Genomic DNA, 15,671 nt, shown 5'->3' on the forward strand with positions numbered 1-15,671 from the left:
CATCAGTACACACACTATAGGCTCATACTCTTTATTCATATTCAGGAGGACATTCAGGAACTCTTCATGTCCCTCACAAGCCACAGCTCCAGGGCTCTGGGGTGGGATAGCAGATACATTTTTTTTTTCTGAGAGAGAGGAAGGTTCTAATATCTCAGATTGACTTTAAACTCTAGATTCTCCTGACTCTACCTCCTTAGCACTGTGATTGCTGGCAGGGGACACCATGGCCAGCTTGGGGTACGCTTTCATTAACAGGTCAGTCCAGAGTTTGGGGAAGGGTCTCCCTGCCCCCTGCTCTCTGGTTCTAGATGAAGGCTGTCACTGGGAGGAGCCTCTCCCGTCTGGAGGTGATGAGGAGCAGGTGGAGGGGCTTGTAAAGTCTCTTGGTTGCTGCCTCTTTTGCAAGTGGAGCCTCTGTTCCAAGATGGCTTTTTCCAACAAGGACAGATCCATGCCCTCCACACAGGTGAGCAGACGGGCCTTTATCACAGAACCTCCATCTGAAAGACAGACACTGAGGCATTAGCAGTGACTCCTTAGAGCATCTTTGACTCTCCACAGATGCTTCTGGGTGTTCACTCCTGAGGCACTAAGAAAGCAGGCAATCTGTCTCCAGGAGGCTCAGGACCTGGGCCTGTTTCTTGCAGGGAGCAGGAAGCTGACCTCCATATTGCACCTCTGCTAGTATGCCTTTGTCTTCCAAAAGCCCAGGGCTGAGGAAATACTCTCTGTCCTCAGGGAAAGCCCTCCTTGGCACTCTGGGATCAGTGCCATTGAAAACTGGAGTGAAGAGCCGGGCATGGTGACACACGCCTGTAATCCCAGCACTCTGGGAGGCAGGGCAGGTGGATCCCTGTGAGTTTGAGGTCAGCCTGGTCTACAAAGCAAGTCTAGGACAGCCAGGGCTACACAGAGAAACCGTGTCTCGAAAAACAAAAACAATAAAGAAAGAAAAAAGAAAGGAAAAAAAGAGAAAAGAAAAGCTTTCCCCTTGAGTTCTCACTGCTTCCCAGGAACTTCAAGTCACCCATGAAAAATGGCCTTATTTGAGCCTCAGTTTCTTGGAGCCAAGTTGCAGAGATGAAGTTGCTTCAGAGGCCTCAGCGTGTAGCCCTCTCTGTGTCTGATGGGTGTTGGATGCTGATTATCACCACTTGGGCCTCTGGACAGGGTTATGTATACACGTTAATCAAACATTTATACTACCCTGAGAAGTCTGGGGACACTTGGCTCTAAACGGTTTATAAGAGCTGCAAGAACAGAATCAGGTGGTCACAACATCAAAAGAGAGGGCTGGGGGCTGGAGAGATGGCTCAGAGGCTAAGAGCGCTTGCTCTTCTGGAGGATCTGAGTTTGACTCCTAGCCCCCATGTCAGGTGGTCATAACCGTCTGTAACTCCGGGTCTAGCCCCTGTGGAAACCTGTACTCAGACACATATACACACAATAATAAACAATTAGAAACAACCACCACCACAAAAACCAAGCAAAGACACAACCAGAAAAATGGGGGGAGGGGAAGCCAGGCATGATGGTGCACTCAGGAGTCCCAGGCTGGAGTATCTCGTGAGTTCAAGGCCAGTCTTGTCTACATAGCAAGTTACAGGACAGCCAGAATGACATCAATAGAGACACCCTGGCCCAAAACAACATGAACTGAAACAAAAATAGAGAGCGTGGTGAGTTTGTTGAGAGCCCTTGCTAAGCATGAAGGAAGCCCCGATTTGATTGTGAATGCCAGTGCTGGGGGCAGGAAGGGGGGGGAGTTCCTGAATGAGAAGCAGAAGATACGGAACTCAAAACATGATGCTATGTTAAATGTTTCCAAACTGCTGGTGTGAATATTTTCTTAGAAATTTGCTTAAATTTCAAAATGTTTGCTTACATTCTTTTAGAAGATTAGGCACATATGTGTGTCTCTGTACATGGGTATGCACACATGAATGCAGGTGCCTGGTGTGAGTTCTGGAATTTGGATTTCTTTAAAAAACACAGAAATGTAAGAGTATGTTTTTGTTTTAATCCCAGCTGTGGGGACATGGGGTTATTTCCCAGCAGCTGACTAAGATTTGCCTCGTGCTCTAGCAGAGGCGTGGTTTTGCCAGCTGCAGATAGTTTCTGCAGTTGTGTGATGTCTGGAATTCTGGGAGCTTTTCAGAGGGTTTATAAATGCTAAAGCCCCGCTGGAAGGAGTGGGAGGTTGGTTTCGGTTTGTTAGTAGTTGTGCTCAAACAGGCAACAAGAAGAAAGAAATTAGATTGAAAGATCTTTCTCTTTCTCTTCTATCTTTCTCCTATCTAGAGATAGGGGTTGAAACCAGGGGAATAAAGGGTGGGGGAAAAAAGGACCCACAAAGTAGCAAAGGTCAGTTGCGGGCACCTATGAAGGCCCCAAGAGAATATTGGCTCCCCTGCAGTTGAGTGACAGGTGGCTGTGAGCTCTCTGTGTGGGTGCTGGGAAGCAGCCTTGGATCCTCAGGAAGCACGGTGAGCACTCTCAACTTTGAACCAGTTATCCAGCTCCACTACTTTTATTTCTAAGTTCGACAATCTTAGTTGGCTTTATCTTTTTAACAGAGTAAGTGTCTACAGAATAGATGGCTTCTCGCTGGTACAACCAGATGGCAGCTGGCAGTCCAGGTGCTTCAGCCGGTTCTGGAGGGAAGGCGTGAAGACGGGTGTGGATCATTTGAAGACAGCTGTGACCTCAGCTTTAACAGGGGGAGAAGGTGTGAGGCAAACTGGGCAGGAAGGAGCTTGCCTAGAATTCTAGTTCTTGGAAGGGTGTGGCAGAGAGAAAAAAATCCCATTGTCTATTGGGAGCAAGGCCCTGGGTTTGACCTTTGGCCCTGCCACAAAACTTACCTTAAAAACAAAAACGAGGGGCTGGGGGATGGGTTAGTGGTTAAGAGCAGAGGACCTGAGTTCAGCTCTCAACACCCACGTCCAGTTGCTCACAACCATTTGACTCCAGCTCCAGGGGGATTTGAGGCCTCTAGCTTCTGTGGGTACCTCTATACATCTGCACAGACAGACAGATACAGACAGACAGAAAGACACACACACTTAAATCGTTAAAAGACAGGAAAAGGTTGGGGATGCAGCTCTTGCCCAGCACTTGCCCAGCACCCACTCAGGTTTGCGTTCCCTCCAGCAGCACGTAAGATGGGCATGGTAGCACACATCTGTAATCCCAGCATCCAGGAGGTAGAGGGTCAGGAGTTCAAGTTCATCCTCCAATGCATAGGCAGTTTGAGGGCAGTCGACTGTACACGAGAGACCATCTGACAGTAGTGAAAACATGACCACTTGCCGAGGACACCGGGGCCCACGTTCAAGCACCAGCACACACACAGGTGTCACCTGCTGTATGCAGAACACTTGCCCTGCTCTCCTTTTACTTGACTACATCAGAGGTTGCCCTTGCAGGGTCACCCTGTTCTCATCCCTGCCCACACTCCTGTGTCCTGTGTCCTTCCTGTTATGCCCTCTGGTATACTGGCCCTCTCTTCCACTGTCCATCTAATACTCCAACTTTTCTCTGGGACGGACTATATCCAGACCAACAGGTTCCCCCCACCCCCACCGGGTGACCCCCACACCCCACTGAGCAGGAGGTAGGTCCAGAGTTCACCAGCTGCTCAGGTTTTACATTACACGCCTGTCCCTTTGCCACTGATAACCGCTGAAACCACTGTTCACCTCTGCTCCAGTTCTGCCTCCCACACCCATCTTGCACCTTGGACTGGTTGTTCTAGAATCTTCCACCCTGCTGTAAAACTCTGTTCTCAGCATCTTCTTGCCCTTTCACTCCCACTGCAGCCTTCTTCAGCCCTGTCAGGACCTTGGGACCCTGCATTGTTCTCTCAGCTTCTCTGTCCCCTCAGCGGACCCAAAGTGACTCTCAGCCACCTTTTCTGGGATTGTAGGGATCAGCCTTTGCCTCCATCCTCCCTGGTCCACAGAATACAATGACTTCAAAGTCTTATCTCATTGAGTAGTTTCCCTTATCTGCCTAGAAATTCTTCCCTGTGAAATCATTCAGGCGTTTGTTTATTGGACATGTAACATGTAAGGCCTTCCTCCTCGCTGCCATCTCTCCGGGGAAAATTGCTTTACCTTTGTGTTACTACCACTCAACTGTGACCTGGGTCCCCCAGCTTTCTTTTTCTTTTTTTTTGCTCTTGACTTGTTGAGGCATGGCCTTGCCAAGATACCCAGGCTGGCCTTGAAATTCCCGTAGCTAGGATGACAGCCCTGTACCAACAGGCCTACATGTTGCCAACTAGCTGCATATTTCAAAATGGCTAGCGGAGAGAATTTTTCGAGCATCACACCCACATCTACAGAGATGTTCACCACCTACCATGGACTGAAATGTCAACTTGTGCCCCATAATTTGTACTTACAATCACCCTGTGTCAACATTTTTTTACATTTTTTGTTTGTTTTTAATTTTCTAGACAGGGTTTCTCTGTATAGCTCTAGCTGTCCTGGAACTCACTCTGTAGACCAGGCTGGCCTCAAACTCGCAGAAATCTACCTGCCTCTGCCTGGCAAGCACTGGGTTTAAAGGCGTGAGCCACCGCCATGCAGCTTACAATAGACAAAATGAGATTTGTAAAGTGCCAGTTGTTATAGCCAGTGAGGCTTATACAAAGTGTGATTATTGATTATTTGGTAATGACAAAATAGGGAGCTCTCAGACTGCAGGAAGGTAACACCCCATGTCCAGACAGGAACCCATGGGGCCTTGGATGGTGCCAGGAGGTGTCAGGTCCGAGTTGTTGATCACATAGCTGGCGTAGTCTCACACCAGTCTCCCGGCTGGCTCTAGATGCAAAACTGTTAGAAAGGTTCCTCTAACGACTCTCCTTTGTCCTCAAACCTCTCAACCTAGACATGGGGCACAACCCATGCTCCACGGACCTTTGTATCCCAACAGGATGCAAGACCAAGCCCAGGAAGGCTGACAGCAGCCACACAGTGTATCCTCTGCCCAGGTGAGAGGTCAGGAAAGGTATGGCCGCGCTCAGGCAACACAGGACTCCACCTATTGCTCTGTCTTTAATTCTTCACTCCAGATCAGAGTGGCATGTATGAAGTACTCAGAAAATGCAGAAAAAGGTCAAGGAAAAAAAAAATCAAACAGGAGGCTGGCCTTAAAGAACACCATGCAAGCACATTATGTATGCCAAGGCAAACAAAAGAGTGTGTGGATACATGATACATAAGGTTTTTTGCTTTTGTTTTTAAAGATAAAAGGCCCTTTGTACTGCCTCTCATATCTCCCCCAAATCAATTATGAGGGCAGGAACTCTGACCTTCAAATCTTAAATTTAAGTAAAAGGGACTTTTATTAAATCCAATATAATTAAAATCATTACTATTTAATTAATTTCCCTATTTAATTAATTAATTTAATTAATGTCATTCATCCAGAATTACAACCTATCATGGCCTTTGTTTGTTTTTGAGACAGGGTTTCTCTGTGTAGACTTGGCTGTCCTGGACTCACTCTGTAGACCAGGCTAGCCTTGAACTCACAGTGATCTGCCTGCCTCTGCCTCTCTAAGTGCTAGAATTAAAGGTGTGTACGTCCGGCTTGCTTAATTCATTTTTAAAATGCTAAGAGAAGTCTAAAATTTTAGCCGGCTGAGGGTACACATATGTGAACTCTTAGTGCTCAGGAGTTAGAGGCAGGAGGATCACAAATTCCAGGCTGGCCTGGGCTATATAGTGAGAGATTCTGTCCCAAAGCAAGAAAATGGGGAGGGGGAGGCATGTCACAGCTGGGCCTGGTGGCACATGCATGTCATCCCAGCACTCAGGAGGACCACACGTTTTTAGGATATTTTTAGAAGATATTTATCTACATGTGTTTACACGTATGTCTGTTCACCACATGTAAGACCAGACAAGCATGTCACATCCTTTGAAACTGGAGTTAGGGACAGTTGTGAGCTGCCATGTGGGTACTAGAAATATGTATCATAGCAGCCATGGTCATCCGTAAGAACAACAAATGCTCTTAACTGCTGAGCCATCTCTCCAGCTCTAATCACAAGTTTAAGGCCAGCCTTAGCTATACAGCTAATTTGAACACATACACACATTAAATAAATAAATAACAATTTTAATTTTTTTAAACTTAAAAACAAAAGCTGGGGGCTGGAGAGATGGCTCAGTGGTTAAGAGCACAGGCTCTTCTTCCAAAGGACCCAGGTTCAATTCCCAGCACCACATGGCAGCTCATAACTGTCTGTAATTCCAGTTCCAGAGGATCTGGCACCCTCATACAGGCCTACACTCAGGCAGAACACCAATGTAAATAAAATAAAAAGAATACGTATTTTTAAAACATTATTAAAAATTGTTAAAACAAAAGCTGGGCACAGTGGCACACGCCTTTGGTCCCAGCACTAGGGAGGCAGAAAGGGGAAGGCTTTTTGCCGGGAGACATAGAGGAAAGACTGCCTGGCTAAGGCTTGAGCTTTGGAATGTTAAAGGTCTTGGTGTCATTACTGTGGCTGAATGGTCACCCAGGGTTATCTACCTGGAGGCCTCTGAACACTCAAGCTCAAGGTGTCTACTGCTCCCTGGCAGCGGATCCTGGACTGTCTCTTTTGAATTATTTTTTAAAGACTTACTTACTTTATTATTTTATGTGTATGCATTACCCGTGGAGGCCAGAGGAGGGTGTCGGATGCGCTGAGCCTGGCGTTATGGATGGGTGTCAGGCCTCATGTGGGTGCTGGGAACTGAACTGGGGTTCTTCCTGTGCAAGAGCAACAAGTGCTCTCAACTGATGAGCCAGCCATCTCTCCAGCCCTCTGTCCTGTCCATTTAAATAAGACTTCTTGCTGCTTGCTGAGAGAATGGACAGACTGCTGGAGCCAGGTCCGGCGTCAGGCACCTGTGGTGCCGATTACCCAGAAGCCTGAGGCCAGAGGATCAGTTGATCAGGGTGAACCGGACAGGACAACAGAATGAGGCATTTTCTCTAAGAAGCAAAACTGGAAAGGAAGTTGGTAACAGTAATTGCCTCTAGGTAGGATGAAAGAGGACTGCTTCCTGTTTCTTCCCTTTTTCTCTCCCTCCATCTCGGCACTGTTGGAGACTCACAGGGCCTTGCCCGTGCCAGGCAAGTGCTCTACTACCGAGCTGCATCCCCAGGCCCCTGCCCTGCTTCTTTTTACTCTTTACATTCTCTACAGTGAACATACTTTATGTGATAAAGGGTTAGGGAAGCAAATGCTGAAAGAAAGAGAAGAATAACCCCCCCCACACTTATACACACTGCCATATAAGCCCCAGGAGGAGAGAAAAGTCACTGGTCCCTCTCATAGCCCGTATGATTTGGGCTTTTTTTTTTTTAATTTTTATTTTTATTTTTATTTTATTATTAAAGGGTGGATGGAACCCAGGACTGATGCATGCCAGGCATCTGTCACCTTGGTCACAGGTCAGTCTTGCCTTCAGTGCTTTATGGCAGACCGTTTTTATTCCTCCCCTTGCATTTTATTTCTCTTAACTTAACTTCCTGGCCTGTTCTTACAGACCCATGTTCTTTTGAGCCTTGGTTTCCATGAAGTAGCCATGAGATTTAGATTACAGGGTGGTGGGCATACTAGGAAATGCCTAAGCAAACTACCTCACACAGAGACCCTCAGAAAACTGTGACTTCTCTTTCATCACTTCCCCAGGGTGACACCTCTTCACGGTCCCTCCTTCTGATTTGGCATCACAGGGCTGGTCCCTTCCAGTCTAGTCAAACCTGTTTGACAAGAGTCCTCCACTTGATCTATAAGCAATGGTAATGCCACGAGGTCACAGGACAGGAACAATCCATTCCTGCTTCTTTTTTTTTTTTTTTTTTTTTTTTTTAGGGGAGTGAGGGTTGTTTCTGACATGGCCTGCTTCTTTTTTTTATTCTTTGTGTGTGGGCTTGTGCATGCCATGTGTGGACGACAGAGGCTAACCTTGGAGTCCAGCCTTGCCTTCCACCCAGAGGGGAGGTCTCTTGCTCACCACTGTGTACAGCAGTCTGGGCTCTTGTCTCTGCTTCCTATCTCTTTGTAGGGACACTGGAATCAGATAACTATTGCATTTCAGGGTGTTCTGGGAATCCAAACTCAGGTCCTGACTTTTGTATGACAAGAACTTTAAACACTGAGCCTTTTCCCCAGCCCCACATCTCTCTGGTTCTTTTGTTTCATTTCTGTTTTAGACAAGGTCTCTCTGTGTATCCCTGGTTGTCCTGAAACCTGCTCTGTAGACCTGGCTGGCCTTGAACTCACAGAGATCTACCTGCTTCTACCTTTCGAGTGCTGAGATTAAATGCACATGCCCCATGTCCAGTCCACCCTCGATTTACAGAAAACACACCCCAGCTCAGGAGCCCAAGCGAAGCAGGCTTCAGGGACCACAACTTACCGTCTTCATGCTCCAGCTCCCCAAGAACCATGTACAGGAAGTCCACATGCGCCTCAAAAGGCTCCACCAGCTTGGTACAGACAAGCAGCTGACACTGGTCATTTTTGTACGGTGCTGTCAGGGTCACGAGGGAGCGTGTCATGTCATAGAGGCACAACCTGGAGGACACAGGAAGTGCAATCAGTTCTAATCACAGACAAGCCCACCACCACTCAAGAAAGGTTTGAGGAGGCCATGATCAGCCTCAATCTGACCCGAGAAATAAAACACAGGCAATAGATGAGAACAATTGTTCCCACTGTCCTCCAGATGGAGAGGTGACTGCCTTTCAAGTTCTTAAGTTTGTTGGTTTTGCTCTTGTCTTTTGAGATAGGTTTTCTCTGTGTAGACTTGGCTGTCCTGGACTCACTTTGTAGACCAGGGTGGCCTGGAACTCACAGAGATCTTCCTGCCTCTGCCTCCCCGAGTGCTGGAATTACAGGTGTTCACCACCATGTCCAGCTCTGCCTCTTAAGCTCTTACTCTTGCTTTGCACTTCGTAAATTATTTTAGAGACAGCCTCACTATGAATCCCTGGATGGTTTGGAACTCAATATGTAGAGCAAGCTGGCCTTGAACTCACCTGCCTTTGCTTTCCAAGTGCTGGAATTAAAGGCATGATCCACCATGCCCAGCTTATTTTTTTCTCTTTTGAGACAATACATTGCCAAGCTGCCCAAGCAGCCCTTGAACCTGAGATCCTCCTACACCAGCCACCCAAGCTAGGATTACAGATGTGTGTCACCATGCCTGGTGCCACTTTACTCTCAGGTGATTTGTGACATAACAATATACAACTAACACAGGATATATGTATGTACGTGGGTACCCACATCTAGCCAGATGATCACTCACCATATACACATGAGAAAGTACAGAAAGGTCATAAAAGTTATCAGCGGTTGTCTGGACGATGATATGTGATTTTACTTTCTTTACTCTTTCTGGGTTATTTGTATTAAAACACACACACAGCCAGGCCTGTAGTGCATACTTTTAATCCCAGCACTCAAAAAGCAGAGGCAGAAGGATCTTTTTGAGTTTGAAGTCAGCCTGGACTACGTGGCTCATTCCAGGCCAGCTAGGGCTACACAGTAAGGCCTTGTCACATCCCCCCTTTTCATATATATATATATATATATCAGACAAAATTCTATTAAAAAAACATTTTATTTGAGTGTTTTTTGGGGGGAGCTATTTAGCCATCCCCTGCCACGTGAGGAGATGAACCTTACCTGCCGAACGTTCGTAGTGTGCCTCCTTCAGGGACTTGGCCATCACTGACTTCCCAGGGAAAGTAATAGATCCCAGGCTTAGGCAGCATCCTTGGCACCAGGAACCAAATAGTTGGGATGGATTTTTTTTTTTTTTGAAGATTCCTAGTAAACCAAGCCAACCACAAGACATGAGAGACCAGCCACACCTGGAGGAGTAGCCCCAGCAGGAAGGACTATGAAAGTGAAAGGTTTCTTTTTATAGGTTATGAGCTCACATGCTAATATACAACCCTTCACCACACGCTGACACACATATACATTATACATAAATAAAAGCTACAAGGAGGAGTACTGTTCCCACTGTGATCTCCACTCTCCGTCAATGTCACAAAGCAAAGGTCTGTGAAGAGGCACATGTTAGCAGGGTGATGGTGGCACACGACGCCTTGAATCCCAGCACTCAGAAGGCAGAAGCAGGTGACCTTTGAGTTCAAGGCCAGTCTGGTCTACAAATTGAGTCCAGGTCAACCAGGACTACACAGAGAAATCCTGTCTCAGAAAACAAAACAAAACAAAAAGATGCATATATGTGTTCCATCTTTGTGGACCGGAGGGGCTCTAGTACCACTCACATCTGCCATCTGACTTTTTTAAATTTAATTTAATTATATGTGTATGTGCATTTTACCTGCATGTATATTTGTGCACCAAGTTTGAGCAAAGGCCCGAAGAATTCCAGAACGGGTGAAGGATCCCCTGGGACTCAAGTTACAGACATTTGTGAGTCACAATGTGGGTGCTGGAAATCCAACCCAGGTCCTCTGGAAGAGCAGCCAGAGCTCTTAACTGCGGAGCCATCTCTCCAGCCCCAGCCATTTGAGAATGGCTATAGATAAAACAGAAATAAAGGAGCCGACTTGCTCTCATTAAACACTGGCTACAGGCTTTGGTCCCAGGGTATCCTGCCTGCAGCTGGCAGCTGGGGACGGAGCTCAGCTGGTATAGCGCTGTCCAGCATGCTTTGGGTCCCCAGAACTGCAGAAACTGATGTCATCTGTAGGGAATTTTAATGCAGAACACGGCTGCTAGACACAGGTGAAGACAGGATATGAGAAGGAGCCAGATTAGAACAGACTGCTAGAGTTAGTTTGAGGCCAAGCAGAGCAAAAGTCAGAAGCTGAGAGAAGCCAGATTGAATCAGTCAGCTTGGAGGGAAGTTTGAGCCCAACTGAGCAGCTGAGTTGAACCAGACAGCCAGAGTTCAGAAAGACCAAGAAAGGGTGAGCTTATTCAGCAGTGAGTCTCAGAGGCTGAAACATTCTAGGTCTATATTAGATTGTGCACAGGCGAGGACTAGGTCTAGGTTAGCAGATGGGGGCAGTAAGCCTCCAAGATGACATTTAAAACAGGTAAATAAAAGTTACATTAACAGTAATCCATCCCAGAACTCCTTTTTTTTTAAGATTTTTTTAAAATAATTTATTTAATTTTATTTTATGTGCATTAGTGTGAAGGTGTCAGCTCCCTTGGAATTGCCATTACAGATCCCATGGAATTGCCATGGAAGTTATGAGCTGCCATGTGGGTGCTGGGAATTGAACCTGGATCCTTTGAAAGAGCAGACAATGCTCTTAACCACTGAGCCATCTCTCCAGCCCCAGAACTCCGTTTTAAAGTTATTGGTGTTTTACTTGCATGTACATCTGTGTAGCACTTTTATGCCTGGTGCCTATGGCAGTCAGAAGGCATCAGATCCCTTGGAACTGGAGTTAGGGCTGTCTATGAGGCTCTACATTGGGTGCTGGGAATCTGGGCCCTCTTCAAGAACAGTAAGGGTTCTTAACCACTGAGCTCTCTCTCTACCCCTTAACTTTACTTAAAAAAAAAAAGATTTTATTTTTCTTTATGTATATGTATGCACAGGAGTGCATGCCTATGGAGGGTAGAAGAGGGTGTCAGTCTTCTGGGACCAGAGTGTCAGGCAGCTGTGAGCCAACTGATATGGGAGGTGGGAACTGAACTCAGGTCCTCTGCAAGAGCAGCAAGTGCTCTTAACCGCTGAGCCATCTCTGCAGTCCTTGAACAGTTTCTTTTATCCGGCTGGCTTCTAACTCTCCTTCTCCTCCTAGCTCAGCCTCCCAACTGCTGTGTTTACAGTATACATTATTATATGACACTCTGTGGATATTCTGACTTGGGATTTCCTGCTTTCTGAAATGAGCCTGTAAATGTCCTTTATTTAAGTCACTCTGCGGCTTTTGCAACAGCCCCTGACAGGTAACATAATATCACCTATGATGCTAGATTAGATTCCAGATGAATAAAACATCTGGTAAAGGACAGAACTGGGCACCAGTAAAGCCATAGAAAGGAATGTAGATTAGACAGGGGTGTTGCATGAACATTAAGTTATCTCAACCATAATCATTCTGTAAATGTCCTTATTTTCAGGAAAACCTTACATATTTGTAAATAAAGGAGGATTTCCACAAAGTTTCCTCAAACAGCTCCAAAACAGAGATTGAATAAATAAGGCTGACCTGCAGATGACAGATAAAGCAACTATAATAAAATGTTAACTAGAGAATATGGGTGAAAGGTGAACTGCTTCTTTACTCTCTTACTGTGATTGGGTCAAAAAGAAAAACACATAACTGCTGGTCAGACTACAGGACTACCTATGCACGGTACAAAAGGTGACCTCTCTCTATAACCAACAGAACTCAGTCTTAGCTTGGCCCTTGGTGCCACACGGGGTATGAAGGGGCCTAGCTTTAGCCTCTATTTCCCTTCCCCCTTCCTCTGCTCACAATCAACTCAGGACCTGTACCTAGGCTTATCCTGATATTCAAACAGGTTTTAGTATGTTAGTTTTAGACAAAAACCATGTAGCAGGCAGGCGGTGGTGGCGTACGCCTTAATCCCAGCACTTGGGAAGCAGAGGCAGGTGAATCTCTTGAGTTTGAGGCCAGCCTGGTCTACAGAGTGAGTTCCAGGAAAGCCTGGGCTACATAGAGACACCCTGTCTTGAAACAAACAAAAGAATCAACCATGTAGCTCTAGCTGGCCTGCAACTCACAAAATGATGTAGCAGACCAGGCTGGCCCTTAAACTTACAGAGATCTCCCTGCCTCTGCCGTCTGACAAAAAGATAAATGATTTATCTATCTTTTCAAAAAGATAAATGATTGCATTTATTATCTCGGTATATGCAAATGCATGTTATAGCACACAAGTGGAGGTCAGAAGACAACCTCATGGAGTTGGGTCTCTTCTTTTAAACCCTTTATGTGGGTTCTGGGAACTGATCTCAGGCCTGTGGGCTTGCATCTTCAGGAGAGAGGTGCCTTTATCCACTGAGCCATCTCGCCAACCCAAATGTGAACAGTTTTTCTCCCCAGCCATTCCATGACTGTTTCTTCTCTTCCAGGTCCCTTCTATTTCAGATGTTTTAATTCTCTCTCTGACAGCAGGGTCTTCCCCCTCTACCTCTAACATAGCATCCTCTATTGCCCTGCTCACTGTGCACCTCCACACTGATTTATTTCACTCATTGCAGCTGACTGAATAATCAGATTTCAAATAGTGTGATCTGTTTTCTCTTTTTAGTCTATTTTTCTTACCAAATTATCATCCCTATGAGGGCAGGGATTCTGAGGACAGTGTCCTTTGCACCTACCAGTTCTGAGGGCAATATTAAGTATGAATGGATGAAGAGATGCATGAAGAGAATGAAAATCAAAACCCACATGAAAATCGGGGCCCACACTTGCTGGGCCCTGAGCTAAAGCCATACCTCACTAGCCACATGAATGTTAATCCGCCAGAATTCTGCCTTCATCAGCATCTGTAGCTCTTTCTAGACCATCCACCCAGGTTAATGGTGTCAACATTAACTGCCAATCAGTTCTTAGAGGCTTTCTGAATCTCATCTTGCCATTTACAGTTTTGTAAATGTAAACGAATTCTTTGTTGCTCTTGTTCTTTTGAGACAGGGCTTCACTATATAACTTTGATTGGCTTGGAATGCACTGTGTAGACCAGGATAGCTTGGAACTCAGAGATCTACCTGCCTCTACTTCCTGAGTGGTGGGATTAAAGGTGTCACCGCCACACCAAACCTGTACTGTGATTCTTATATAATTCTAATTAAGACCGATAGTTGAAAGAGCTGCCTTAAACCAATTATCAGTTCTCTGCAATCCAGGTTGGTCTTGAATTTGTGATCTTCCTGCCTCAGCCTCCTGAGTGGCTGAGATCCCAGACCTATGCCAACAGGCCAGGTCAAATTTGCAATTGTCAGAAGGTCTGACCAGACCTTTCCCTTTCCCTGCCAAGAGTCTGCTTGTGTGGTGTTTTCCCCTTTACCCCATCAAGCAATAACCTGGGTTTGATCTCATCAATAGCTTGTGTTAATTGTATTTGGGATATAAGCTTTTGATAAGAGGAATACATTTCCCAATAACCAAACTAAACAATGTGTCAGTGCCCTGGGGAGTGTCCTTGGAAACAGTCTTGCTCAGGCTTATTGGAACCCGAGCCAAAGGTACGGTCAGCAACAATGATATAGTCCTTATTTCACTTTTCAGTATTTTGCTTATTTTCTCTTTTGAATTTATAAATATTGTGAGGCTGGGAATGGTGAGAGCTCAGAGGTCCATCTCCTGCACCCAGAAAAAAACAGTACATTAAAACGCTGAATTTTGTGGGCTCCCTTAATTTTTGTACTCAAGATAAAGCCTTCATTCATTTTACCCAGCCTCTGTACTGTTTATGTGAAAGTCTCACCTATGTTGTTAGAAGGGCCGGTTAAGAGGTAATGAAAAAGTGTAGGTCTCCTTTGTGGTATGAAGTCAAAAGACCGTTAAGTCAAACGAAGAACGAGTGCATTTTACTTAGCACTTAAAGACTCTTAGAAACAAGGCATTACACAGCCCAGGCAGGCTGCCCTGAAACTCTCTATACAGCACAGCCGAGAATGACCTTGGACTTCTAGATCTTCAGACCTGCACTTAGCGTTGCAGGCCTGTGCCACCGTGCCCAGTTTGCTGTACTTCGGGATCAAACCTTGGCCTGAGAGCACGCTAAACACACGCTCTGCTGGGCCACATCTCCAGCCCGCCACCTTGCACTTTGTAAGGAATAAGCACTAAAAAACCAACTGGCGACAGCGGGTTGCCCGAGAGGCTAGGGAACTCCTCGCAAATGCTACGCTAGAGCTTCTTCCGCTCGTGTACGTCTGTTTTCCACCACGACAATGATAACGCAGACCAAAGTCTGTTATCGCAAATGTTCTAGGACCTGCCGGTTTAGGAGGGAAAAGCCTTCGATCATAAAATGTAGAGAAACTGGAACTGTTCCCTCTCGCTCTAAATCCATGTCCACTGCATAAACGGGGAAACTTCGCCAGACCAGGCCCTCGCATCCCATGCCTCTGAGGTCAGTCAAGTCGGCAATATTTTTAGCCGATGGCAATGAACGTGACCTTTGTCCCGGTCCCCTTTTGCTCCGATTTGGGTGGGTTCCAGCAAAACCAATGGCTTTCCTCTACTTCCCTCAACCCCCAGACCCTCAACACTCATTCCCCCTAGTGGTTTCCGGGAAGCGAGAGGACCCATCGCCCCCCCCGCCTCCCCCCACCGTAGCGGAGTCCCACGGCGCAGGCGCAATCCCGCCCCTCACGGCCCTGGCCAATCCGTTGCGCGCGTCTCCTGGGCTTCTTTCCGCCCGGGGAGATCACGTGAACCTGGAAAAGTGACGTCCCGCGAGCGCCCCACTCCCCTTCTGGCGCCCCCGCGGTTTCTTGACCTTCTACCTTGGTCTCCTTGGCGAGGCGCCGCTTAGGGACCTCCCCTGGCCCGCAGCAGCGGATTCGTCCGTCCGGCGGGCGGTCCCGGCGTCCGGGATCGCGGCCGGTCACGCGGAGTGGCGACGGGGCGGGCCGGAGTGGGCGGGGCGGGGCCGAGGGCTGTCGCGG

The 15,671-nt window shown here is 46.8% G+C and overlaps 1 protein-coding gene across 1 annotated transcript; it reads right to left on the minus strand.

Annotated features, from left to right (window-relative positions):
- Positions 1 to 17: 17 nt before the first annotated feature.
- On the minus strand, positions 18 to 15,647 carry Ten1 (TEN1 subunit of CST complex). The gene is made up of 4 exons (XM_021635992.2): positions 15,510 to 15,647; positions 9,713 to 9,856; positions 8,439 to 8,596; positions 18 to 503 (listed from the first exon to the last, which is right to left on the minus strand). Exons 2-4 carry the CDS (start codon positions 9,799 to 9,801, stop codon positions 322 to 324), a joined length of 429 nt encoding a protein of 142 aa, XP_021491667.1. The 5' UTR covers positions 9,802 to 9,856; positions 15,510 to 15,647; the 3' UTR covers positions 18 to 321.
- Positions 15,648 to 15,671: the final 24 nt, after the last annotated feature.

The sequence above is a fragment of the Meriones unguiculatus genome, chromosome 7, assembly GCF_030254825.1.
Source record: "Meriones unguiculatus strain TT.TT164.6M chromosome 7, Bangor_MerUng_6.1, whole genome shotgun sequence".
Taxonomy (NCBI): Eukaryota; Metazoa; Chordata; class Mammalia; order Rodentia; family Muridae; genus Meriones; species Meriones unguiculatus.